Here is a 27,261-nt window from a genome sequence, read left to right as displayed (position 1 = left end):
TGTTTTTAACCTCTGAGCCATCACTCCAGCCCAGAAAACACGATCTTAACCAACTGTTACACATGTATGTTTCATTATACACCCATATAAATGCTGTAACATCACGAATCATGGAATTTGATTCAGTCCAAGGTTCTAGGAAGTCTTGATCTGGGAAGTGACATATGAACTAAGATTGGGAGAATCTATGTCATTCACGCAAGTAGAGGAGGAGGTGAGGGTGTTTAGTGAGGATGGAGAATGTATTCAGGATGGTGAAGAACCAGTGTGATATGATGATGAAGGCTGGAGACGTAGGTAGGAGCCAGCTCACTCAGAATCTTATAGAACATGTTAGAGTTCTTAATCCAAAGACCTACCAGGAGCTACTAAAAGATTTAACGGGTGGGTAGAGGCATGAGACAATTGCATTGTAAATCACTCAAGAGAGTGTTAGGGAAACTAGTTAAGAAATCATTAGAAAAGTCTGGGCAGACCAGATTGTTGCATGGAATAGGATCGAGACAGTTGAAATGTAGGAAAAAGCTGGGTATGAATTGGGCGAGATTTGATTAAGAACTGGAAGCGGTATAAAGCAGAGGTCTGAGTCTCTCATAAGATGCTTAATGTGCACAGTGCATGGGCGGTGAGGCCACGCCTCATGTGAGACCATGATGGGAAGGACAAGGGCTTTACTCTCAGTTCCATTCCGTTTTGCATAGAGAGAAGGAAGAGACAGGTGGAGACCGTCTGTCTTTGAGAGGTCATGGACTTGAGGTGTCTTGAGATACCTGGGGTAGAGATGCTTAAGGACATGCCTTCGGTTGTGGCTGAAGCAGGAGCTGATGTGCAAATAAGTGAAGTCAGCTGGACCCTGAGCCTTTGGGGCCAGAGCTAGTAGCAGTGATCAGCAGGGATCGGAGGCTGGGTTGATTCTCTCAGTTCAGTTTCAGGATAAATGAACATTCTCAGAAAACCTCAGAGTGTGTGAGGTTTTGTGGATGCAGCATTCTTTTTTCTTTCTCATAGGACATTGAGTTCTAGATCATGTTGTTATTTGCCTCGCTAACCGTCCTGCTAAACTCTCTTAGGAAGTTGTGTGGTGTTTGTTTTATCTCCTAGTCCTAGGGCCTGGCTTGTGCCACGTGTTAAAAGATCCTGTTATAGTGAATGAATGAATGTGGCAATTAGCCTGCCTGTCAAAGATGTCTGAAAAAACCGAGGGGAGGGGTATCTTTTTGTTAAGTTCTGACGAGGCAATAAGTATTCAGCAGTCAGAAACACTAAGGCGAATAGGATGGATCAGTCATTGAGAGGTGTGCTCTAAGTGAGAGCAGCATAAGCCGCACTGCACTGTGCACAAGTGAAAATACTGCTTCCAGCTCAAGCAGTTGGAAGATAGTCTCAAGTCTGGGTTCAGATCAGTTTGCCTTGCACCCGGGCTGTCTCCCTCTAATTCATCTGAACCCAGGGTCCAGACTAAATGTTATAACACACACAGCCATCTGCCGCCAGCCAACCCTGAGGCGAGAGTCCCATGTGCTAAGCTCATATCAGCACTGTGATTGTCTAGAGCTTCCAGTCTCTTGTTCCAGAATCCAACTTGCAGCCAAGCAAGGTCAAACAGCCAACAACGTCCAAGTCACTGCAGAGGACCAGTCCTACACTGACCCCTACATTTCTTTCTCTCCAGTTGTATTTTATGAAATTAATAGATGGCCCACAGTCTAACAGAGTCACATAATTAAGTTTGGGAAATGCAGGCACAAACCCACTTCAATAGGCCTCTCTCCTGGGAGATGTCGCAGAGCTCCTGACATGACATAGCATCTGTCGCACTGATTCCCGAAGGCAGGAACTCACAGCTGTCTGTCTGCATGGCGAGGCATCTCCATTTTCCCTCATCATTCATCTCAAGTGCTTTCTTCCACCCTGGACCTCACTTGGAAATGGATGTTAATTGTACTGGTAGAATGTGTCCTGGCAGAACTGAGCCCTGTAGGGGCACGGCCTCTGCCTGGTGTCAGCACGAATTCTCGGCTTATCCAGAGAAGCCTTTAGTCATCTGTCTTCCAAATTCCTGGTGTGCTGCATTAGGCACTGGGGCTGCAAACTCACTGCATGCTGCCTTAGCTGCTGGGGCTGAAAGGCACACACTCTGCCATCAGAGGCTGCGCTCCCACATTCAAATCAAACCCCCGCTGACATCCAGTCTCCACACCATGGTGTCCCACAAAGCCTGGAGCTCCTGACACCACACCCCTCCTCTCCTCCTCTTGGTCCTCCATCTCTGATCACACTCTCCTCTCTTGCTGTCCCTCCAGCCTGGCCAGATTCTGCCAGCATGTGTGTGTGTTGGGAGTGCCCCTTGCTACAGTACACATGAGGCATTCTCCTTTATTCTGGTTTCCTTCTCACTCCTCAGCTCTTTCTGTGGAAAGGCTGTATTTGCTTTTATTTCCTTGCATATTGCCAGTCATTGTCTCATGCTAGAGTGCAGGCTGTATAGGGCAGGGGTTTTGATGGCCTTGTATTCCAATCTAATGTTGTTCAAGGACACATCAAGTAGCAATGGATGCTCTCTTGTCCTTCTTCACAAGTCTTCAGAGGATGTGGATACTTTGATAGAGAAGAACCAGTGGGGTGAGGACCTGCCAAGTGGGGCCTGGGAGGAATCTTCCTAGAAGGCATAGCTGGATACTTGAGGATTGAACTGGAGTGGTAAGGTTAAGGAGGAGTCTGATATGAGAGGTTCTCTATTGAGTCCTCAGAGAAGTCAGGCACTTAGGGGACAACTTGGCAGAGTTCATGAAATTGTAGCGCAGAGTATAGTCAGCATGTTTGTTGATTGGAACTGGCTGCCTGCCTCTTCTTCCTCTGCCATTTTCCGATTAAATTGCTTCAATAGGGTAAAAAGCTTCCATATATAAACACCATTATAGGAAATCATTAAAAAGCATCCATTTCATTATGGTTGCTATATTTGTGAACCTGCATTAGGAACCCAGAGGTTTCCTCAAGCAGGATTTTCGATGCATTTTGCTGCAGTATTTTTTCTGGTTTACAAAAACAAAAGCAGTAAGTTATCTGTTTACTTCATCAATCCCCTTGTTCTTTTCTTTGCAATCACCACCTGCTAGAGCCTGGCTGCCCCTCTGGACAATAGCTCCTGAGCACCGTCCTAGGGCTGGAGGACTAAACAAGCCACTTAGGCTTTGCCTTACCCCTGCCACTAAATAGAAGAGAGAGCTCCCCAGCACAGCGAGTTCTTTTCCTTCTTCTCAAACCTTGTCACATAGTTGTTTCAAAACTGAAGGTGACTGAACAGAACTGAGATAGGGATCATCGTTTAGAATTTTTCTTTTCTGTATCTTGTAACACATTGGGGTTTGCAGATGGATAAAACAGCTTGTGTGCTTTGATCATAGCCTCTGTGTCTGCTGCTTCATCCATTCCTTGTGATTGGTGCTCAGCTTGGAAGAAGGCCCTGGAGTTTTAGCAGAATAGAAAGGTTTAAGGAAGGCCAGCCGCTTGCCGCTTGTCCAGGCTAAGAGGTGGTTTGGCTGTTGCCATGTCTCTGTAGATGGCTTTGCTCCCGAATGCCTCTTTGAACAGCATAACTTGCCTGCAGTTGCTGTTGCAGCTTCCCGACGTCCTTTGAGGTCTCGGTGCTGATGGGGGATTATGGGAACAGCTGTGTGATCACAAGCACCTGGCCTAACTGTAGCTGGCTGAAATTTCGCTGCTCTTAGGATGGGGAGCAACACTCACCTGCCAAGCCATGCTGGTGTGGCAACAGGAAGGAACACATGAGTGTGTACAGGCTCACCACTTCACACATGTCAGAGCCTGTGTGTGGTGGCCCCTCCAGCAGGCTCTTCCCCTGGCTACATTAATACAACCACTAAACCCCGCTGGGGACACTGCTTATAAAACAACATCTCTGATCACATCGATCTTATGTGACTGGTGAGGGGTTCTGGGTTAGTATTTAGAGAGCTCTTTCAAGTTCTAGTGAGAGATAGGTACTTTGCCGGAGTTCACTGCTGTTCACCAGGAGGCCTTGCCTGCTGCTGTGACCTGTGGTAATTTCCCTCAGTGGGAGTCATTTTTGGAGGACGGCCAAGGGAGAATTTACACACGAAGCCTGGCTTTTTGGCATGGCTGCAGTCATAAAATATATTGAAGGTAAAAGTCAGATTTTCCTGGCCTACTGGCTGATGAGCCCTAATGGCTTCAGCAAAAGAAAAAAAATGTTTGAAAGTGTCAAGGAGCAGGAGCCAGCATTAAGGACTCTTCTGAAAGTACCCTTTACGACCCTAAGGCTGCTATGGAGAGCCTTGCTTCCTGGGGTGGCTGGGTGCCCTGTGTTCCCTATGCAGCTCGGATTGTCTATGACCTGCATTGGAAACTTTGATAAGCCAGCTTCCAGGATGATAGCGCTAGAGTGGACTAGAATTGCAGTCTGACTAGTTGATGTAGCAGGGTTGAACCTTCCTGCCATGTCTTATTCTTTTCAATTAATTTGGGCAACTTAATCTCTCCCAAGAGGCTTACAGTGAGGGTCACCCTGAGGTCCAAAGCATGACTGCTTCAGTGGAAGTCTTACCAAGGTGCCCTTTTCCTCAGAGACTAGAACCTGGTCAATTAAGAACTGTGAATAAGGAACGGGAAAGTTGGGCCAGTGGTTAAGAGCACTTGTTCTTGCAGAAGCCGTTGGTTCTCGTCTCACCTACATGATGGCTCACAACTATCTGTAACTCCATTTCCAGGAGCTCCATCACCCTCCTCTGACCTCAGCAGAGACCATGTGCTAAATTAACATATATGCAGGGCAAAGGACTCATATACATACAGTAAAAAAGAAAAGAAAACGAAGACCTGTGTAGGAATTTTATCAGGACTGAGTAACTGAAATGGCCACCAGAAATCTTTCTAGACTTTTCCTTGTAGTAAATACAGTTGAAAGCAGGTGAGGCTATCTTTCTGCTCAGCGTGCTGTTTTTCTCAGAGGCTGCTGGTCAGTACATTTGCAGCCTCCTGAAGGGAGTTAGGTGTGAGTGAAATGGAATGGGAAAGTACTGATCTTCCAAGTTTACTCAGGACAAGGTCCTGCTGCTGTCATTATAATAAACATTCCTTGTTTTCTAAACAGACCACATCTCCTCAGTTGATTTGTGTTTTCCTTGGTTGGAACTTACGACATATTTTGCCTTAAAACCTGAGCAGGCTCTGAAAGCCTGTTTAGTCTATGCTGGAAACAAAATCCAGGCCCATGCTAGTATTCCCACTCTGACAACCATCATGGGGACTGTGATCACTCTTAAGTATTTTATATTGCTGACACTTGGTTGCTAGAGCATGTGTATGTATAAACACAGACACACACATGCACGCGTATGCACACACATACGCTTTTGAGCAGAGCTCTGGGGGGTGTTCAGCACTGAGACTGGCCTTTCCTTTCAGCATGGAAGTGTGCAGGGGTCAGCAAAGGACAGCACAGGGACCTGTGACTGCACACACAGAGTGAGGGCCTGGGATTCCTCAGAACATGCTTTCCACAGTCTTCACAGTTGCGTCTTAGATGTCAAGGAGACTTAATCTTTCAGGTTGCCAAAGTGTCACCTCATGCTACCCTAAAGGTTTCCCCCATCTTCCGCAGTGATCGGCGTTACCTTGCCTTTCAGCTGTGCTATTCAGGTGATTGGGATTTACAGACCACGGTGAAATATGAAACTGGAGCCATTTTCACAGATATGTCAGCAGAGCCTTGCATTCTAGGGGGCATTGCCAGTGCTTTTATACCAATGATCTACGTCAGAGGAGTGCCCTAAAAGGGACACCTCGGGCAGCCGGCTGGCCCACTACAGAGGGAAGCTTCACACAGCTGATGTTTGGTGATCCTTATGCCTTCATATTTACAAGCACATTAGCTAGAACCATGGAATCAAACTGTCAGAAACCTAAAGCGACGACAGCAAATATGAAAACAAACCTCAGGCTGGAAAAACGTGGCTGAGACAGCGTGAACGCATAGCCTCCTTTTGACTGGGAACACAGGCTAGAACGCTGGCGAGGGCGGATGTCCTCTTACCTCCTTGTCAGATTTCTAAGTATACAACAGGGACAGGCCATCTACACACAGGCTTGTGCACTGTGGACACCCCGGGTCTGACGGCTCAGCTGCTGACCACTCCGAAGGTTGCTGCGCTAGGGTTAGCACTTACAGACCTGCTACTCCAAGAATAAATTGTATAAATATAAATTGTAATGAACTTTGAAAAAAAAATTTTTCCATCATGGAAGCTTGCCAGGTGGGCCGACACAACTTTGGCTGTACCTGCCTGGTTTGCACCTTCTAGTCAACGGAGGGTTCTGTTCTGATTATTCTTCCATGTCCTTTCTCACTGTTACAGAAAATTAAATACCACAGAGGGTCAAACGCTTAGATTATCCAAGCTTGGCTCTCCCGAGAACTCTCTGTCTTGAAGGTTAATAGGAGAGGAAGGCGTGAGATCTGCGTCTGCGCGACACGGGTGAGGAGGCACACAGACGTGAGATACAGATGAAGTCCCAAGTACCCAAGTTCGCGCAGATCCATTTCCAAACCTACATTGTCTCTCTTACGAAACTGGAATGCTTCCTGCCTTCTGACAGGAGATAATTCATTTTTTCTCTGGCTGCCAGAAAGCTCAGGGCTAAATAGACAAAATCAGCCCCTGCAGCTGTGCAGGTCTGGATTCACTTCCAAAGCCACCTTCCCTCGTCCCACTAGCTGGGCTTCCCTGTTATTTGTAGTTGCTTGTCAGAAGCTGCCCCTAGGTTTTTCTTCCAAGGAATGATATAAATAAGCCATGTTAAAGAATGCACATTTGACAAAGAGAGAGGGAGAGCGGAGCCATCACCTCATCGTCTTGACGTACAGCACAGCTTTGCTGAAGTCCCTCCTGTGCTGCCCTGCCCTGGAGGTCCCTGCTGTGCGAACTAGTCAGTGACTCTCACCAGTTGCTGAGGTTTCCTGTATCTTTTTCTCTTGTTCTTCCACCCTACCCTGCACATTTTTAAAAATGAACAGCCCCTCAGCTTCCTTCTGAAGCATAAACTTGAAGGTGATGTTTTCTGTTTCCCGCCTGCTTGTTAGCTTTTATGCTCCCAGTTTCTGCACTGAAATATGTTTCTGTTGTGGTTTTCTATATGTACTCATCACAGTGTACAGCGCAGTAAACATTTTTAAGTGAACAGCTCAGAAGTTTTAGGTGCATGCACAGTTTTCCATCCATCACCGCTGTCCTTTTCCGTCTCTGAACCCTGCACACACCAAACAGTAACTGCCTGATGTGCCCTTCACAGCCTCTGGTCTGCTCTCTGTCTCTGTGCGTTTGCTGTTAAACAGCTCACAAAAGTGGAATCGTACATCTGTCCTTGTCTGTTTCATGTAGCGTTTCATTCACATTCCAGCCACAGAATTAGCATACAAACCCCTTATTTCTCAGAGTCCCTTTCAGAGTTAATATACCTCTTCAGTTGCCTTCTGTTGACTCTTCTGGCTGTAACAGGGAATGCAGTGCTCAGGCTTGTGATAGTATGTCCAGAGAGCCCTGTTCTGGGTTGCAGTACTTTGTGACATGGCCCTGGCTGCAGAAAGCTGCCATCGTGGTTCCTGTTTTCCTGCCAACCCCACGTACCTTAGATGAGTGAGCGAGCAGAAGTCCTCAAGTTGACCCTCACCTGCCTCTGGTGAGACTGTGAAAGTGGGAGTGACCTGGGTGTCACACCTTACTACCCTGTGAGGGGTACTGACTTTGTTGTGCCTTATTGTGACTGTTACCTCACTGAAAGACCCTCTGCTCTGTCTGCAGGGCCTTAGTGATAGAATTATTATATTTTCGTGCAGGCATTGGCTATCTCAGGCCTTTGGTATTGAAAGTTCAGTTTCTGGCTGGGGCTGGATTGTGCCAAATAAAGAAGTTTGTAATTATTATAAGTGAGTATGTGGAAAAATATGGCACCAGTTCCCATTTTTCCTGTCTGGAGCAGTAGTACAAATGAGTGCTGGTGAGGGATGGGTTCGTGCTGATATGCCTCACCCCTGCGCCCCACATTTGTTCATGCTAGCCTGGCCACCTTATCTTCCAAATAGAGTACAGTGGCAGAGGACAGTGACAGTCAGTGGATAAGTAGGGGAGTGTGTGTGAATAGGGAGCAGGTTCATCACCTAGCAGACACACATTTGCCTTCCTAAAACCAAAGAAAACATTTGTAGCTCTCCTTTCAGAGCAGAGGGACACAGACTATTTAGAATATATTTGTTTGTTTGTTTGCAGGATCTCATGTACTCTAGACTGCCTGGAACACACTACATAGCTGAGGATGACCTCCTAGCTCTAGCTCCCCAGTTCTGGGCTTACCAGTATGCACCAGTATATCAGGCTCTGTCTGTTCACCATCTTCTGACTAGACAGACTAGATACTGACTAGACAGTGTGACCCTGTAGTCTTCAGGGAAGCATTTCCAGGCTGGTGGCGGGTCCCTGAGAAAAGGACTGAGGTCCCGAGAGAAGGACTTCAGTGTTGGTGCCGTGCATTTGTGAGCCTTTCAGAGGTAGTTGTTCATTTAGGAACTATGCTTCTAGACTGTGGTGAGGGCTTAGCCACTGTCTTGACAGCAGGGTGAGAGATACTACCAGAGCCCTTGTCCCTGCTCCTGCTTCTTTCCCCCAAGGCCTGACCACCATCTTGCATCTGTACCCTGAGACTGTTTAACTCACATGCCATCAGGTGGACCTGTGTGGGCAACGTGTGGAAGGGCTGAACATAAGCTCCCTTTTCATTCTACTGATGCGCACTAGCAGCTCTGAGAATGTGTGGTCATGAAGCTCCTAATGCCAGGGAACCTGCACCTGAGTGTGAATGGGCATTCAGAGACTGGACTGTGTGTTAGCAGGACTAGCTGTTCCACACTTGGATCTTTTTGCCTCAGTTTGGTGCTGAGCCACCCTTTCTTGCCTTGTGAACCTCCCTTCCCACCTCCATTGTCAGCAGCTCATGTGCGTGATGAGGAAGAAAAGCCTAAGGTCAATGTGAAGTACCCTGGTGTTGACTGAGTCTCCTTTCTCTGTGTTGCTGACTCAACTGTACAGTGCAGATTTTTACTCTTTTAAAATTGTTTTTGATTGTCTTCCCTGTTCTCAGGTGAGATGGAGTGATCAGAAAGATCAAAGTCCCTTCCTTCATAGAGCATGCGTCTTTAGATGATAAACATGCATGTCAGATCAGATACTGATGTTTATCATAAACAGAACAGGATGATGGGGTTGGGACTGGTGGAGACAGGAGAGGGAATCCCCATGCTCCAGGCAGGAGGATCTTGGTGGAGAAGCAGCACTTGAGCTGCATGGTGGGTGGAAAGGAGTGTAGGCAGAGAAAATCGCAGAGGAGCATCTGGGTAGATCAGAATTTGACATCTTCCAGTGATAGAGAGAAGCCCTATAGTAGCAAAGAATGAAGGGAACACAGGGAAGGGGCATGGAGGAGCAGAGGCCAGGCTAGTGATTCTAACCACACTGCACATTAAAGCTGCTTGAGGAATTGAAAACATTTCCAGTATCTAAGCCCCACCCTCCGGACATGGCGATTTAATTGGTCTGGGGCGGGACTCTGGCATTGGCATTTTATAAATGCTCCCCAAGGAATTCCATGGTGCAGCCTGGACTGAGGACATGAGTCTCGGATATGTATGCAGAGTTTTTAATGGCCGTGGTAAGGAGTTTAATCTTAGTTTAGTGCTAAGGATTAGGGGAAGCCATTGGACAATTTACCCTAGGAAGGTACCATATATGCCTTTAAAAAGTGTCACTCCAACTACTGTGTGGGGAGTGAAGGTAGGAGGTCATTAGAACAACCAACTGAGAAGTAATGGTGTTTTGGAGCACAGTGCTATCAGCAGAGAGTAAGAACAGTTGCTCAGTCTGAGGATGAGTTTTTGGAGGTTGTAGGTACAAGATGGATTGGGTTTAGGATGTGATACAAAAGAGCATCAAGGCTGTTTCAGAGTTGACCTGAGTAACTGAGTGGATGGTGGGTTTCACTCACAGAGATGGGGAGGTGAGAAGAAGCAACTTTGAGAAGCAGATGGAATCATTACATGGATTAGAGTGAAAACCTCCTGCTGGATTGCTTTCTATATTCAGGAAACCAATAGATGTGGGCAGCCAAATGAGGTTGGTTAAAATGTCCTGAGAAATCTACTTTCCACCATGCTGAGAACTTTTTCAAAGTGCTCCAAAGTTTAGGGGAGAAAAACAAACAGACAAACAAACAAACAAACAAAAAAAAAAAAACAGTTGTTCATGTTGGTGCGTTGAGCCTGTGACCAGAAGGGAAACTGTGAAGGTGTCAGTTTCTTGCATGCAGAGGACACACTGGGTTTAGGAGAAAGATTGGCTTTGGGAGATTGCAGTGTCCTCCACACAAAATATGCTACAATAATTAAAGGTGGTGGTAATAGGCAGAATCCAGAACAACAGGTGAATAATGGCTGATTCTTAAGGCGATTTTTGTTCACAGATAAGCTATTTTATAACTTGTATCTAACTCGTACTATAATTTTCTTTCCTTGACCAGACTCTGGAGTTCAGCACTTTAAGAGTAACCCAGATTATTAAAATGAAATGATTGGAATTGTTTACTTTTACATTGAGAACTATGGAATTTGTTAGAAGTTTATTAGTCTCCCAGTGGAGGAAATGGATTAAATTGCTTAGGTGGAACATTTTTTTTTTTTAATAGTTGCTGTATGGGGGCAGGGGTAGTTTCTTACAGTTTTGGGTTTTTTGGTTTTTGGTTTTTTAAATATGTAATTTATTTATTTTAATATTCATTAGTGTTTTGCCTACATGTATATCTATGTGAGGGTGTCAGATCCTCTGGAACTGGAGGTACAGACATCTGTGAGCTGCCACATGGGACCTGAGAATTGAACCTGGGTCCTCTGAAGAACAGTCAGTATTCTTAACTGTTGAGCCAACTCTACAGTCCTCAGTTTCTGTTTTTTTTTTCTAAATTTACTTTTTATAATTAATTCACTTTACATCCTGATTTTAGCCCCCTCCCTCATCTCCTCCTAGTCCCTCCCTCTTCCCCCCCCATTCCCCTCCCCTAGTCCTCAGAAAGGGGAGCCCTCCTCCTCTACCATCTGACCCTAGCGCAGCAACTCTTAGGACTGCCTGCATCCTCTTCCTCTGTGGCCTAGCAAGGCCCCCACCAGGAACCAGACACACTCAATCTGTTAGAAGAAGTGGGGAAGAACCTTGATTTCTTTGGCACAGGAGACAATTTCTTGAACAGAACACCAACAGCTCAGGCTCTAAGATCAGCAATCAATAAATGGGACCTCATGAAACTGAAAAGCTTCTGTAAAACCTAGGACACTTTAAACAAAACAAAATGACAGCCTACAGACTGGGAAAAGATCTTCATCAACCCTATATCCAGTAGAGGGCTAATATCCAAAATATATAAAGAACTCAAGAAATTAAACTCCAACAAACCAAATATTCCAATTTAAAAATTGGGTACAGAACTAAACAGTGAATTCTCAACAGAGGAATATCGAATGGTGGCAAAACATTTAAAGAAATGCTCAACATCCTTAGTCATCAGGGAAATGCAAATCACAACGACTCTGAGATTCTATCTTACACCCATCAGAATGGCTAAGATTAAAAAAAAAAAACTCAAGTGATGGCACATGCTGGCAAGGATGTAGAGAAAGGGGAACACTCCTCTATTACTGATGGGAGTGCAAACCTGTACAACCACTTTGGAAATCAATGTGGTGCTTTCTCAGACAATTGGGAATAATGCTACCTCAAGACCCAGCTATACCACTCCTGAAAATATACCCAAAAGATGCTCAACAAGGACATTTGCTCAACCATGTTCATAGCAACTTTATTCATATTAGCCAGAATCTGGAGACAACCTAGATGTCCCTCAACCGAAGAATGGATGCAAAAATTGTGGTACATTTACATAATGGAATACTACTCAGCAATTAAAAACAAGGAAATCATGAAATTTGCAGGCCATTGAATGGAAGTAGAAGATCATCCTGAGTGAGATAAACCAGAACCAGAAAGACATACATAATATATACTCACTTATCAACAGATATAATACAAGATAACTGTACTACAATTCACAGACCTAGAGAAACTAAATAACAAGGAGGATTCTGGGGAGGATGATTAATTCTTATTCAGAAAGGCAAATAGAATAGGCGTCCAAAGCGATGAAGAGAGAAAACAGAATAGGAGCATACCATAAATGTCCTCTGAAAGACTCGACCCAGGAGCAGATCATAGCAGATGCTAAGACTCACAGCAGAGCACAGGGAGTAGTAGGAAAGACTGGAGGAACAGTAGGAGCCACACTGGGCAGGAGCTCCATAAGAAGACCAACAGAGCCAACAATTCTGGGCCTTGGGGGCGTGCAGAGACTGATGTGCCAACCAAGGACCATTCATAAATAAGACTTAGACCCCCTGCTCAGATGTAGCCAATAGACAGCTCAGCCTCCATATGGGTATCCTAGTAAGGGGAGCAGGGGCTGTCTCTGACATAGACTCTGTTGCCTGCTATTTAATCAGTTTCTGTTTTTAATGTCTATCAGCGTTGCTCATTCTGAAGGTTTTTGTTTGTTTTTTTCAGTGAAGTTATGAGATCTTGACTGAACTGTTGGTCTGAATGGCTGAGCAAGAGGGCTTGACTAGAGGTTTTTAATGACTCTTCTGGGCACTGTGCTCTTACTAGCAAAACTCAGTGTGGTTGCCTTTGTTGGAAGGCAAGAGAATTCTGGGTGGTGCAGGTATTTAGAAAATGGCCAACATATAAAACTCCTTAATAAAAGGTTTGTGTTGGCTCTGAGCCTCAGGTAGCAGCTGGGGTGGTGATGCTGACTTTGGAAATGCAAAATGCCATTGCTCCCCAATGAGCTCCTTTATGGCAAAAGCAACTGAGAGTGTTCATTGCCATTCGGCCTGATTAATGGATTTTGTCCTCATTCTCTCTTAGATAACTGCAGTGACTTGAACTCGGAACTGCAGAGGGTACTGACTGGGCTGGAGAGTGTTGTCTGCAGCAGGAAGAAGAGCAGCTGCAGCCTCTCTGTGGCCGAGGTGGACAGGCACATTGAGCAGCTCACCACAGCCAGCGAGCACTGTGACTTGGCCATTAAGGTGGGCCTTCCTCCCCTTCTTCTTGGCTTCCTGAGGTCAGGGACGGAGAGAGGGCAAACTCCTTTCTTGACACATGGTTTTCCTGAATACCTATTAGCCATCAAAAGCCATGCAAACATACCGAGTCATCAGCTAGAAGAAGGAGCCCTATAAATATTTGTCAGGCTAAATTACTTCAGAGGGAAAAAAAAAAGAGAAATGGCTTTGTACTAAAAAGGATGACTTACTTGGAGAACATCACATTATAGTAGCATTAAATCACATTATTTTGGTATAGTCCACCGTACTATTTTTCCCCCTTTTCTCTTTGAGGTAAGATCTCAGTATGCAGCCCTAGCTGGATGGAACTTGCTGAACAAGGTAGCTGCACACTCACAGAAATCCACTTACCTCTGCCTCCCAAGCACTAGGTTAAAGTGCGCATCACCATGCACAGCCACCGTAGTGCTCTTAGGTTGCAAGTTGACCTTAGGTGCTTTCTTATAGACTTAAGGTTTCGAGAATTCAACTTTGCTTGTCTAAGTCACCTAACCCTAGCTGTATCTGGATGTCAGCCCCACCCTTCCTGAGAAAATAGGTGGTGAGAGGCACTCAGAGCATGCACCTCTTTTGGAATAATGGGGAAGCCAAGCCCCTCTTGATCCTGGGCCTCAGGTGTCTTTCTCTTACTTCACCTTGGCTTAGTGTCCTGGGCCTAGCAATCTACACTTGCAAGTCTTCCAGGAACTTATGCAAAGGGACAATCTAGTCCCAGGTTTCTGTCAGGAAGAATTCTGGATTTCCCAAGAGGGTGGTGGTGCCTCTAGATGAATCATGAAATGCTATTGCAGCTGCCTTTCCAGTTTTCTTCCTCTAGGTTGCAGATGGACAGGTGCTAGCAATGGGTGAAAGGAGAAGCAGACGCTTACTGGTGCTTCCTTCTCCAGAGTCTCCCAAGTCTCAGATTTGACTGTAATGTTAACTTGGGGGTGGGAGGAAGGCTCTCCATCCTTCTCACTTGGGGTGGGCAAGAACTTCTGGTAACTAGCTATAGAGAAAACAGAGCCAAATAAACTCTTTTGGATTTGAAAAGAAGGACAAAGCACCATGGGGACAGGGGCAGCAAGATTTGGGTGAATGTGTTCCTCCTAGGGGAGCTGGTGTGAGCTCTTGAGAATGGCTGGCCACTGCGGTACTCTTCTGTTTCTCATCACTCTGCATTCTCTCTGCTCAGCAGTTCCCCTTCCATTAGACAACCAGCTGGCCTGGGCTCTTTGTAAATGACAATATGGATAAACAGTTCTCAGAGCAAGCAGAGGAGTTTGTCCTAACTGTGTGCATCCTCCCCATCCTTTAGGCATGTGTTTAAACTGAAAATTTTAAAAGAACTCTGCAAATAATATTAATTTTTTTTTCTTCTATTTGGTTCGTATCCACCGTATTAACTAAATAAATCAATCCCTGAGTCTGAGGAACCTCCAGTACTGGCCCATTCTTTCCTGTGTGTCACTGAAACTTTATTTTTGTCTCTGCTGTCTTGGGACCAAGCCTCATTCACACCACCTGAATTCCAATGTGGCACCAAGAGGGGGAAACGGTGGTGTGACCTGCCTTACTGCTGAGCTGGCTCACGGGAAGCCTGTAATTTAGGAAACTTACAATTAGAGACTGTGTGCGCCTGCAACCTCGTGTTTGTCACAGCATTATCAGGATCACTCACTGGCCTGCTGCCTGTATGCAAAGTGACCAGCCCTGGCGCTCCTAAAGGAAATAAACCTTGTGTAGCACCCAGAAGGACCCTGTGTTGTTAACTCTGGGGACTGCTGAGTACACAAACCATGATTCAGGCAAGTGAGGAGAGAATGACCAAGGGGCATGGCTATGTTGTAGGGATCTCCACCTCACTCCCAGGCTCACAGGCTTCAGGGCTGTCGCCATCCTTTCTGACCCCTTTCTCCAGGGGAGTTAGCCTGGCTTTGATGTCTCACTGTGTTTTTCAGACAGTTGAGGAGATTGAGGGAGTTCTTGGTCGGGATCTGTATCCCAACCTGGCTGAGGAGCGGTCCCGGTGGGAGAAGGAGCTGGCTGGATTGCGGGAAGAGAATGAAAGCCTGACCGCCATGTTGTGCAGCAAAGAGGAGGAGCTGAACCGGACCAAGGCTACTATGAATGCCATCCGTGAGGAGCGGGACAGGCTCCGGAGAAGGGTGAGCTTGCAGCCAGGCCTGGCTTAGGTCTGGGATGGGATGGGTGGGCAAGGAGAGCAAAGGGAACCTTACAGATTCTCAGTCTTGGGACTCATCAGTTCTGAAGTCATTCATAAAAGTAGTTCAAAACAGATCCTTAGGGGTAGAGCTAAGATTATAAATACACTGTTCTCAGGAATCCTAAATCTGAGAGATGGTAAAATTATGTCAGGGTGGCCAATCTCAATCTACTCTACTGGGTTATGTTTCTTCCACTAACTCAATTAAGATATTCTGCTAAGACAGTCTAATGATATTATAATTGGAAAACACAGAAATTTCCCCCTAGTTCTTTGTTCACGTTTCTTTAACTCTATAGTAAGTCTTCTCATTTATATTGAGTAATGTAAAAGTGTCTTCTGCAGACTATTATAACTGTACATGTGTATGAGTACCTGTGTACTTGTGTACATATATCTACATGTAGACATTTGTTAGTGTGCACCTATGTGGTTTTGCACAGGTGGCAGGGCGTCCTCATATCACCATGAGGACCCATGCTTGTTGGAGAACTACAGCGACAGGACCTACTTCTGTCACTGAAGATGCTGATGGTCCAACATCGATGCCTTTGCACTAACTTTTCCAAAGATGCATGTCCACCTGCCAGAACCCAGAAGTTCTTTGGCTCTGGCTTTGAGCTGTGATTGGGCCGAGGGTGGAAGGACTGATTCTGCTAACAGAACCAGTTCCTTCTAAACTTCCCTCTGAATTAGGAGGCTTCCTCTGCTGTGTGTCTCAGTGCAGGAGGGTGCACTCTAGCCATTCTCTGATGGGTGATTCTTCACATGGAGTTGAATGACGGGCATCTAGTAGGCTCATGGACCTGTGTGGCATGTTGCTGCGTGTCCTTCACCTGGGAAGTAACTTATTCTTCAATGGGGTTGGCATTTGTAAATCATTCTGTCTTTCATAGATCTATTTTTTATTTTAATTATGTGTATGTGCCTGTATGTGGGTGCTGGCACTTGAGAGAGTACAGATGCCTATGGTAGCCAGAAGGTGTTGGATCCCCTGGGGTTGGAATTACAGGTGGCTGTGAGCTGCCAGACATGGGGTACTAGGAACTGAATTTTTGTCCTCTGGAAGAGCAGTAAGCCAGTATTAACTGCTGAGCCATCTCTCCAGCCCCAGTCATTCTGTTTTTACCCTGTATGCAAATATTTTTAATTTTTATTGGGTATAGATATAGAATAAATTGCTGGTTTTGAAGTTGTCAACTCTGTCCCTCATTATGGCTAATGTCATAATTAAAGACCCACTATTCTGTCTCTATGTGGATAACATCTTTCTGAACTCACATAAGCGTGTTTCTAGAACCCAGCTGTATCAGATACTCCCAGTCAGCAAAGGCTTTATCTGGGGATCCTGATGAATTTGACTTAGCATGGAGGCCTATACCACCTGTAATTTCCTGGATCACACTCCCAATCTTGATGACTGATAGTCTAATTAAGTGTGTGCTTACTTTTTATAGTGTGCATTCTCACTGCTCATGTTTTGCAAAATTAACCCTGGCCCTGGGTGTATCCATATCTTGTGGTTTAAAATAAATTTATTTCTCTAATATGATTTGCTGAAGCACAAGGGAGCCTTTGGTTATATCTAAAAAAGAAACAAAAAGTGAGTCTTCCTTCCATCCAGAGCTCTTTTCCGCTCTAGAGGCCAGCACAAAGAACACCGTATTATAGAGATACATCTGTCATATAGCAGAGTCTCAGAACCAGACTGCCTGGGCCACAGCCTGACCTGCAAAAGTCCTGCAAGTGTTTGGCAAGATACCTGACCTCTCTGTGTCTGTTTGCTTCACCATGCATTAAGAGTAACAGTGGTCCCTGGTGCAGGAAGATTAAATAATACTCACAAAATAGTTATGCTGTGCCCAGCACACTGTAAATGCTCAAGACTTACTTTTGAGTCATATGGAAGATTTACCTTTACACCTTCTTTTTATCGATAAGAATCCTTTGGTGTTTGAATGTCTCTAACCTGGACAATGAATAATTAAATGTAAGTAATACACATCTGAGTACATGCACTTCAATCAAACATGTAGCATTTTTACCCAGCCTATTGTGCTATTGTTATATTTTATGTAATTTATATAATGTGAACCTCATTTATCTTCAAATGACAAAATTTAAAGGAATGTGCGTTATTTCTTCAAAGGTCCTCTGGAATTTGTATGTTTACCCATGAGCTGGAGTAACGCCTTTTCATTTCTAGACAATTGTGAACATTAAAAGAATTTTCTAGATACTTTTGAATGCCAGTTCTGTAGACTTTAAACACTGTGAGACACCCCCCCCCCCATCACTCAGGGGTTTGTCTCTTGTGGTCTTCTGTTTGCATGATCTGCAGCCTTGGAGAGAGGATAAGGTTCAATTTCATTTTGTCTCTCAGAGTCTGCATAATGCATGGATGTTTTGCCTTTCTGTCTCTGTTGCAGCTCTGAGATCACAATTTATCAATGTAGCCTGAAAAGCAAGTGAGGCTGGAGTTTTTTCTCTTGCCCATCTTTATTGCTCAGACTTTGACTAGATCAATGAAATTGGTGCTTGTCCCCTGCCTGTAATTAAACCAAGTGCTCTCCATAGGTCTTTGGAGCCTTGTTCAAGATTTAATTAAATTAGATCTTTAATGCAGTCAGTTAACAAATTGAGCTACTTAGCAGAGCACTAACCAAGGGACAGCAGGCAAATTTTATTATTGCTCTCTGTTCATTATTAAATGAGATAATTATTTGCTTTCGAGTATCCTGCCATATAGCCACTTATTTCCTCACACTTACAAAAAGCAGATTCAATCTCAGCAAAGTTGCTTTAATGACTCAAGAAAGGAAATGCTCTGTTCTTTCACTTACTTGTACTCCTCATAAATGGTTAGTGTTCTCTGGCCAGGTGGCGGTCCCAGTGGGGATCTGGAGAGTTGTTGCAGTGTTATATGTTAAGGGGTGAAGACAGTAGGCTCAGAAGTACACGTAAAAGAGACATGTGCTGGCAAAGTACCGTTTCTTCACAGTGTTTGCACTCTTGCCCTAAACTGCTTAGGTCAGCTGCCATGTAGGCCAAAATGATCCACTCTTTCCCTGGTTTGGCAGAGTAAGTGTGGGACCACAAAGCCAGTGAGTCCATGCCCCGTTGAATCATAGCCTTGAAATAACCGGATCACAGCGTCCCTTTGGAAGCCTTATGTTTTTTTAGAAAGTTGTGCATGTCCACAGCGTAAAGGTGGTGGCACCAATTTCTTCCTTATGCCCTGCGTCCTACCCGAGTGTTTTCTCTGTGTTGAAGTGAGTTCCACGTCCCTCTCCATGGATGCCTGGGCACTCTCCCTGGTCAGCACCATAACTGATGTCATCTAGTAGCCCCGCAATTTAGTCTGGCAGCCTTACTTCAGTGATCTTAGGAGAAAGCTCTTTGTGGGTATCACCGCCATGAATTGTGTGGCGGCTGATTACTACACAGTTGCCTGTGTTGTTCTTGTCCCAGCGTCACAGTTTGCCAGCCTCCCATCTCACTTAGCCCAAGAGCTCCCTCCCTATCCCTCACCCTCCTTCCTGTCCTCTATAACGTCAGCTTTTATGTCTGGCACCTGGAGATTTTGCTATCTTTCTTTTACCCTTGGAAGTGAGTTTCTCTCTGTTTTTCATGCGACATTTCCATGCATTGTTCACAGGAGTACCAGTTGGATTTAGCTGAGGCCCTCTTAGGTTGAAGTTTCTAGTTGTTCTGTGTGCAGTTACTGGAACAGCAACCTTTGAACAGCTCTTTTCAGCCACGCTTATCTTTGTGAGAGAATCTGTTGGTGTGAATCTTTCCCTGCTGCCCATCTTGTGGGAAGACTGGCCACCTCTCCTCAGATACACCACAGAATGTTCTACTTCTGCCTTCTATTGGCTTTTTGAAGTCTGTCCCGCTCTTGTTTCTACGACTGCCCCGTATGTATTCTTCTCTCTTTTCTATCTTTTACTATTATTTTAATAAGGTCTCCAGAGTTAGAAAAAAAAAAATACCTCCTCAGTGTTGACTTGAATGAAAGCTCAGCTGAGTCCTAGGCACTGCTGTATTGGCTTGACCATCCCGAATCTTTTCTTTCTTTGTGATTCTAGGTCACATTCCTTTCTGCTAATTCACTTCACTATATCTAGAAGAGAAAAATGCACTGTGAGAGTCCCTTCAGCTTCCACCTTCCTTCTTCTTTCTGCAAATTTACCTTCTTTCTGCCTACCTATGCCTGCCCTTTCTTCCTGTCCCCAGTGGAGCAGATGCTCCTCTCTCTGCCCTCCACTGACCCTTGCCTATGTCTTCTTCCTAACTACCCTTCTCTCCTCCCTAGGCTTTAACCATACCCAGACTTCCTAAGTATATACCTTTGTCTCTGATCAGCTTCCTTAGAGTTCCTGTTTATTTGTTAAGAAAGGGTCTCTCTATATAGCCCTGGCTGTTTTGGAACTCTCTATGTAGACTAGGCAGGAGTTTCCTCAAATTCCACATGTCCAATGCTGATATTTTTCTCTCTGGGGATGGGGAGTGAGAAGGGGCTCTTTCTCTCTCTCTTTCTCTCTCTCTGTGTGTACACTTCTGCTGCACTGAGGAATACCATGATTTACAGTGTCACCCAGCTTCAAGTGTGGGCAGCTGTTTAATTTCTTTGAGTAACTATACAGCCCTAACTGACCAGTACAGTAACAACTAGCCACATACAACTTTTCGAGTTTGAATTAATATAAATTCTAGTCAAATACAATTTAAAATCACCTCCTTGGGTAAACTAGGCACACTGCAAGTCCTTGGTGCTGCCACCATAGACACAGCTGCTGTGGGACACTGTTGTCATTAACTAGAGATTTTGTCTGAAGATAGTCCTACCTTCATACTGTACCAGGGGCATGTGGAAGGGACTAGCCTCCACACGTCTGGGTAGGTACAGGGGTGTGTCTTGACGTCTTTATTCCTTCACTGTTTGAAACCCCAGTGTTCTTGTCTATATCATCAATAAAGTTTTCACCTTCTTCCCTCTTGCTCTGATCCTCTGTAAACTAATCAAAACAGAACAAGCCCCCAAAACCATAAATGAGAGACAGAAGGAAGCAAGAGTCCACTGTCTTTTCTTCCTACTGTGAAGGAGAGGTACCCTTTGCGTCTGCAGTTGATGTTCCTTTGCGACTCCCTTTCCATAATGGATTCCCGTCATGTTTTGCTAGATTCCGAGCACTTGAAAAACAGGAGCCTTACCTTATACACCGTCAGAGTCCCAGTGTTTGGACATCTGCATCGGTATCAGCTATGTACTGAGTTTAAGAGAATCAAGGAAGTAGCCTCCCAGGCTCAGGAGCTGGGGCAGAGGAACCCACTGCAGAATAGTTGTCAGGACAATACATGGCTGTCCTAGACACACCAGTTGTTGCCCTGAATACACTTTGGTTCTTGTCTGTCCCTATTCCAAAACATATATTTTGTAGACAAAAACAAAGCATATTTCCTTCAATAAAGATGTCTTCAGTAACAGCAGGGCCACACCGACTCTATAGGTTGGAAAGGTACAGCCTTTATTCCATCTTTCAACTCCTGTGTCATGGCTCTTGATTTGTAGCCATTCTGTATATGAATCTCCACATGACCTTCACTGGATCACATGTCTCTGCCTCAGCACCCTCATTTGTTCTCTTTTAAGATGCAGGTCATTGTCCTGCATCCTAGTCCAGGATGATCTTAGAGATCCGTAGTGTCCAATCTGCAGGGATTGTTCTGACATAGTCAAGTTCAGAGGTATTATGTAGAATTTGGACATCACTTTTGAGGGAATCCTGATCTAAGCCATTCCCATGGGAGGAGTGAAAAGGAGATCTCTGATAGCTGTTTGCCTGCCTCCAGGCCCTTGCCTAAGCTAATGTGGTTTATTGGGTAGTTCTGGTATTGGGTCATTTAATCTCTAGGAGATTGGGTCATTAAATCTCCAGCTGCCCTTCTTTCCCTATAGCTGACTAGCCTCCCTTCAGCTGGGTTTCCGCCTACTGATGAACATTGTCATTTACAGATAAAGCATAATCCAAAAGGAAGGTGTTTGTTAATTTTCACAGAGTCCTTAGCTTTTAAAATAAGAATGTATATATTAGAAATTAGTTGTCCACATGAATGCATATGGGAAATGACTAGAAACAATTGTCTGAGAGCAGTTTGAAGGGACATATGAACCTTTTAAATTTTTAACTTTTAGTGTTATTTAGCTTTTCCACAGTCAACATTTAGTACCATTGTGATTAGAAAGCATTTTTTTTCTAAACTATGGGTCATTTTTAATGATTTTTTAAAAATAAATTTGCTAGGACTATTTGTATTACTCAAAAGCCAACCATGGTGGTGGCGTTTGCCTGAATCCTTGAACTGGAGAAATGGAGGCAGAGGAGTTCCTGTAAGATCCAAGGCCAGCCTAGGCTAAAGAATAAGAACCTAGGGCTGGAGAGATGGCTCAGAGCATTGTCTGCTCTTCCAGAGGTCCTGAGTTCAATTCCTAGCAACTGCATGGTGGCTCACGACCATCTATATTGGGATCTGATGCCTCGTCTGCCATGCAAGTGTGCTTGCAGATAGAGCATTCATAAAACAAACAAATCTTAAAAAAAAAAAAAAATCCTAACTCAAAAATCCTAACCAACCAAACTAACCAAGTCTACTGATTGGTGTTCCAGGATCAGGCAATTGCTTGTTTCCTTTCACGTTTAGACTAAATGTAAGTTTTAGAGTGATGTTAACTTTGTTAATTATTCAGGACCTCACTGACTCCAAGGAAGCTGCCAGGGAACATAGTGGAAGCATGGCCCCTCCCCCCTCTGCCCTGTGGCCTGATGAACCTCCACACTGACACTGCCTTTGGTTGGTTAGGGGACTGTTTCAGAATAAATTACCATCAGGAATTCTGTTGGACTCCAGCAGGCATGTGTCTTCACAGTCTAGTATGTTTTGATTGTGGCCCTTGTGTCTGTTGTGTTGTAAAGACATTGCACATTTCCAGCAATCCGCAGCTTCTGGAAGCCACAGCAAAGCATTAGGCTCTTTTGATTGGCTTGACTATTGAATGCAATTTGCTCCAAGGGAATTTCCCTATTTTGGCTTATAATATGTTGATGAATTATTGAAATTTCAATTACTTTTGGTTCCCAAGATAGCAGGGTAGAGATAGCCCAGACATTTAATATGAAAGCTTTCTAGAAGCTCGGGGGGGGGGGGGGTTTACTGTGTGTCTGCTCTCTGCCTTTGCCTGGAAGGGCTGTGGCAGCAAGAGTTGGCATAGAGGCTTGGCCCTGCTTTGCCTGTCTTTGATATCATAATGCTTTGTAGCCTTGGGTGAGCCACTCAAGGTATGGTTCCCTGACATTCAGCATTCACATCTTTGTGGAGCTCATTAAATTTACAGATTCCTGGCTTCGTGTATCCCTGATAAATCCGAACCACTGGGGTGGGGCTCTGCCACCTCAGTTTCCCAGTAGCCCTGTAAGGGGGAATCTGGTATACCATAACATTTAGAAAGTCTAGATCTAAGTGTCCATGTGTGCCTTTCTGGACTCAGTCCAAGCTGCCTGAGTCTAGTGCTTCATTCATGAGAACTTTCTCATGCTGTAGCCAATCAAAGTTATATCAAACCAGGCTTGGTAATATTTGCCTGTAATTCTCGCACTCAAGAGGTTACAGGAGCACCAGAAGTTCAAGGTCACCTTGGCTATGTAGCAAGTTTGATAATAGTCCTTGTACTCTGATGATTAAAGTATGCCTATGGTTATCAGAACAGTAGCAACTGTCCCCACCTTCTGGGATGTTTCTCCCCTTGGTGGTCACAGAGCAATAACCACAGGTAAGTGAGACTTAGATACTTTCATTGCAGTGTTAATGTATCATATTTTATTTTATTTTTTAAAATTTTATGGTGTTAGTGTTTTGCATGAATGCATATCTGCGCAGCATTTGTATGCTTGGTGCCTGTGAAAGCTAGAATAGAGCATCTGGTCCCCTGGGACTATGGGTAAACATGGTGTGAGCTTCCATGTAGGTGCTTCAAATCGAACTCTGGTCTCCTGGAAGAGCAGCCAGTGCTCATAACCACTGAGCTATTTCTCCAGCCCAATTTTTGTGTCTTAAACTTATTCACAGGGCCTTGTTTTGTTTTGTTTTGTTTTGTTTGTTTTTGTGTTTTCATGCCTTGGCTAACTTGGTGTTCCTCCCTACTGTAGCAGTGATGCTCCTAGCCTTGGTTTCCTGGAGGAAGGCTCCTGGCACCTTCACCATCACTCCATCCTGACCTCATCTCTCTCCCCAAGCCTCTGTCTCTGATAACTCAGTTCCTCCAGTACTGCATATCCTCCAGACAGAACTGTGCATGCAGTTCTATGTCCAAGCCCACCCTGCCTCAGCCAGGCCTCTGCCAGGCCCACCCTGTCATGCTCTCCTATGGAACCCAGCTCTCCTCTCACACACCTTCTTCCGTTCTCTAGAGGTAGCTTCAGATGGAGGTACAGTCCTCCCAAGTTCTGCTACTGTTGTTTCTGGCGTGTGTGTGTGTGTGTGTGTGTGTGTGTGTGTGTGTGTGTGTGTGTGTTGGGACTCTTGTTCTCTATCCCTGTGCAGGTCCTGAGTTTCCTAAGACTAGAGACCACATCCTTCTCTGCAGCGCCCACTGTGGCATCCTGTGCTTTTCTGGTATAGCGTTCAGATAAATATAAGACAGGCTTTCCTTAATGGCCCACCTCCCACCTGTGTCAGGCCCTTCCGGTGCTTAGTTTGTAGATTCTTCTTCCTGCTTGTAGATAACAGGTGGCTGGCAGCAGTGACTGCCCCTAAGGACACGATGGCTTCCGTGGACCTGGCCAGCTGAGTGTCACAGTTGAAAACTTTGCCACCGGCTGCCTGGTTCTTTTGCTCTTTAACCTGGGAAACCACCAACTCTGTCTAAAGGGATTATGGTTTTAGGTCCGGGAGCTCCAGACTCGACTGCAGAGTGTGCAGGCCACTGGACCTTCCAGCCCTGGTCGCCTCACCTCTGCCAATCGCCAGATTAACCCCAGCACCGGAGAGCTAAGCACCAGCAGTAGCAGCAATGACATCCCCATTGCCAAGGTGAGCTCCCGCGATGAACACTTCTCATCTGAGAACCCCAGCTGTGGCTGAGCCCACCATTGTGCAGGCATACCAGTGCACAGCCCCTTGCGGCGTCCCCTGGGACTGAGTGTCAGCTCTCACAAGCCGAGCTGCGGGGAGAGATAACCCACTAATAGGTTTAAGTCTCTCTCGGTTGCAACCTGTATACCAGATCTCATTAATCAGACTGCTGGAAAATGTCACAGCTGACAAGCCATTGCGGAGAGTTTTGTCAAGCGCAACCTCACAGTAGATGGGTACTTGCTTTCAAGGAACTATCAGCCCTTAGGGGACCCTGAGTGATGAAGCAATGATATCCCCCTCAGAAGAATGACAGCTGTGCCAGCAAAAAGAAATGCATCATAGTGCTGAGTGTGGAGGTGCATGCCTGTAATTCCAGCTAGGAGGGAGAGGCTGGAGGGTTCCTGTGATTTCCAGATCATCCAGGAATACATAGACACTGTCACACAAAAAAAAAGAAAGAAAAGAAAAGAAATACATCGTTCCCTCTTGTTCTCAATACCCACTGCTTTTGTACATTCTCTTTTAAAAAAACAAGTCACGTGGTACAAATAGCAGGTGTTTCCTGCCTGGCCGAGTTAATAGTCTCCACAATAAAGCTGTTTCTCAGCCTTCAAGTTTAGTAGGTTAGGTGAAGCCATTGTTTCTTCACCACAAGTGATCTCCATCCCCTAAGGAACATTTTGAATGGTTACCACTGGAGTGCTGCTGGCATCTTGTGGCTAGAAGCCAGAGGCGCTGCAGAATAGCCCAGTCGGCAGAGCCACTTTCTCTACCCCAGCTACCGAGCTGTCCAGCCCCAGATATGCTAAGGTTGAGAAGCCCCGTTTTAAGTGTAAGGCAGCAGGATTGAATCAGTGGATTTTTTTTTGAAGTGTTTTAATGAATCGCTATAGTTTACAGGGCTAAAAATTGTGTAATTGTGGCTCAGTCTATGTGTGTGGGGGGGTCTGGACTTTTTGATTTTTTGTTTTTTGTTTTGTTTTTTTCAGATTGCTGAGAGAGTGAAGCTATCAAAGACAAGATCCGAATCATCATCATCTGACAGGCCAGTCCTGGGCTCTGAAATCAGCAGCATTGGGGTGAGTGTCGTTGAGGGGTAAGAAAAGAAAGAACCCAATACAGCCGCCCAGACCATGGCTCCTAGAGGATAGAAATCTGTCAGTTATTTGAGTAGTAAGTCATAATGGTTTCATCCCACAGAGGAAAAGTAAAATGTATAAAGTCTCTAAATGGTGGATTGCTACTTCAGCTTTTAAGGTAGATATCTCACCTCCAGCCCCCTCCCACACTTGAACTCTTCCAAAAATGAAATAACATTTGTTTAGTTACTGGTGGTGCCAGTGGATGTCTTGAAGTATCTGCTTTATATCACTGTGCTCCACGGAAACCTAGGGAGTTACAAAATTCCAGAAGGACTCTGTCTTTGCACGTCCATCTTGAAGGGGAACACACTGTCCAGGGAGTGGGAACGCTGTCTTTGAAGTGGGGCCCAAAGTGAGCAGAAAATGGACAGGACAAGGACCTGCCTGTTCAGTATCAAAGACTTCATAGCTAGCACCTATAACCTCAAGGGAGTAAGACAGATGGCTAGCGAGGTGACAATGGAACACGTTCAGTTCTTTAAGGTGTGTGTTTTATGATTAGGCATGAAGTTGGGAGAGCTAGCTGTCTGAACCTAGGGCAAGAGGAGGGAGCCCAAAAAACAACCCCAAAACTCACTTTAATCTCTGAATTTGAAGCTTTACACAGAGTAAAAACCACATGAATTCAGACTCTGTGCCAAACCCAAACTGTGAGGAGAAAGGGGACAACAGTCAGCAAAGACTATGACTATAGAGTGTCAGGAGGTCAAAATAGGGGAAAGAATTCTAGACTGTAATTAAAGTGCAGAATGTGCGGGACTCTGGGAGAAGTGACCTTCTGCTTCCTGTTTCCCAGCATTACCTATTCAGGAAGTGCAGTTGGGAGCTGATTGTGGCTCATACAACAGTCACTTTTTAATGCTAGAATTAGGCCAACTGAGACTCAGAAGGGTAACTGTCTCCTGGTGCCAAATGCTTAAGGAATCTTGGCTTTAGAGCGTGGGATGTGCCAAGTGTACCTGGGGAGCAGCGTCCCTGGATCGGCCTCTCTGGAGGGAACTGTGTTCCTTTGTGCAGGTTTCCAGCAGTGTGGCCGAACACCTGGCCCACTCCCTTCAGGACTGCTCCAATATCCAGGAAATTTTCCAGACGCTCTACTCACACGGCTCTGCCATCTCCGAGAGCAAGATAAGAGAGTTTGAAGTGGAAACAGAACGATTGAATAGGTAAAGAACAACCTGACATATTTCACGGTGGGATGGGGTGGGCGCTGCTTCCCTCTCTCTTTCTAAAGGTTCACCCAATTGGCCTGTGAATTGTGACGCAGGGCGAGGTTGCCAGCTGCTGTGATCGAGATGGAGAAGTGCTTGCGGCTGACAAGGTCAACTTCACAGGGCTGAGACGGACAGTCACACGGGGCCTCTCGGTTAGGAAAGTTGCACGTGTGCATTCTGACTCTGCTGATACCGTTCTAAATCCTTGATCATTTATGAACAGCGCCTCTGCCTTCTCCTTTCACGCTGGACCTTTCAAAGTGCATAGCGAGTCCTGGGAGTGATCCACAGAGAATGTCAAGTAGG

General features: G+C 45.3%; 1 protein-coding gene across 4 annotated transcripts in view; it reads left to right on the top strand.

The window, feature by feature from the left end:
- The window catches only part of Mcc (MCC regulator of WNT signaling pathway), a 214,794-nt gene that overhangs the window by 148,600 nt on the left and 38,933 nt on the right, over positions 1–27,261 (top strand). For all 4 annotated transcript variants that reach the window (XM_055622793.1, XM_055622797.1, XM_055622796.1 and 1 more), the window contains exons 5-9: positions 13,056–13,219; positions 15,199–15,405; positions 24,408–24,554; positions 25,589–25,678; positions 26,759–26,907. In XM_055622793.1, the coding sequence (XP_055478768.1) occupies positions 13,056–13,219; positions 15,199–15,405; positions 24,408–24,554; positions 25,589–25,678; positions 26,759–26,907 (757 nt within the window). The remainder of the gene's footprint in view (positions 1–13,055; positions 13,220–15,198; positions 15,406–24,407; positions 24,555–25,588; positions 25,679–26,758; positions 26,908–27,261) is intronic.

The sequence above is a fragment of the Psammomys obesus genome, unplaced genomic scaffold, assembly GCF_907164565.1.
Source record: "Psammomys obesus unplaced genomic scaffold, mPsaObe1.curated_primary_1811, whole genome shotgun sequence".
Lineage (NCBI taxonomy): Eukaryota > Metazoa > Chordata > Mammalia > Rodentia > Muridae > Psammomys > Psammomys obesus.
Note: the sequence above shows the minus strand (reverse complement) of the source record. Positions and strands in the feature narration are given on the sequence as shown.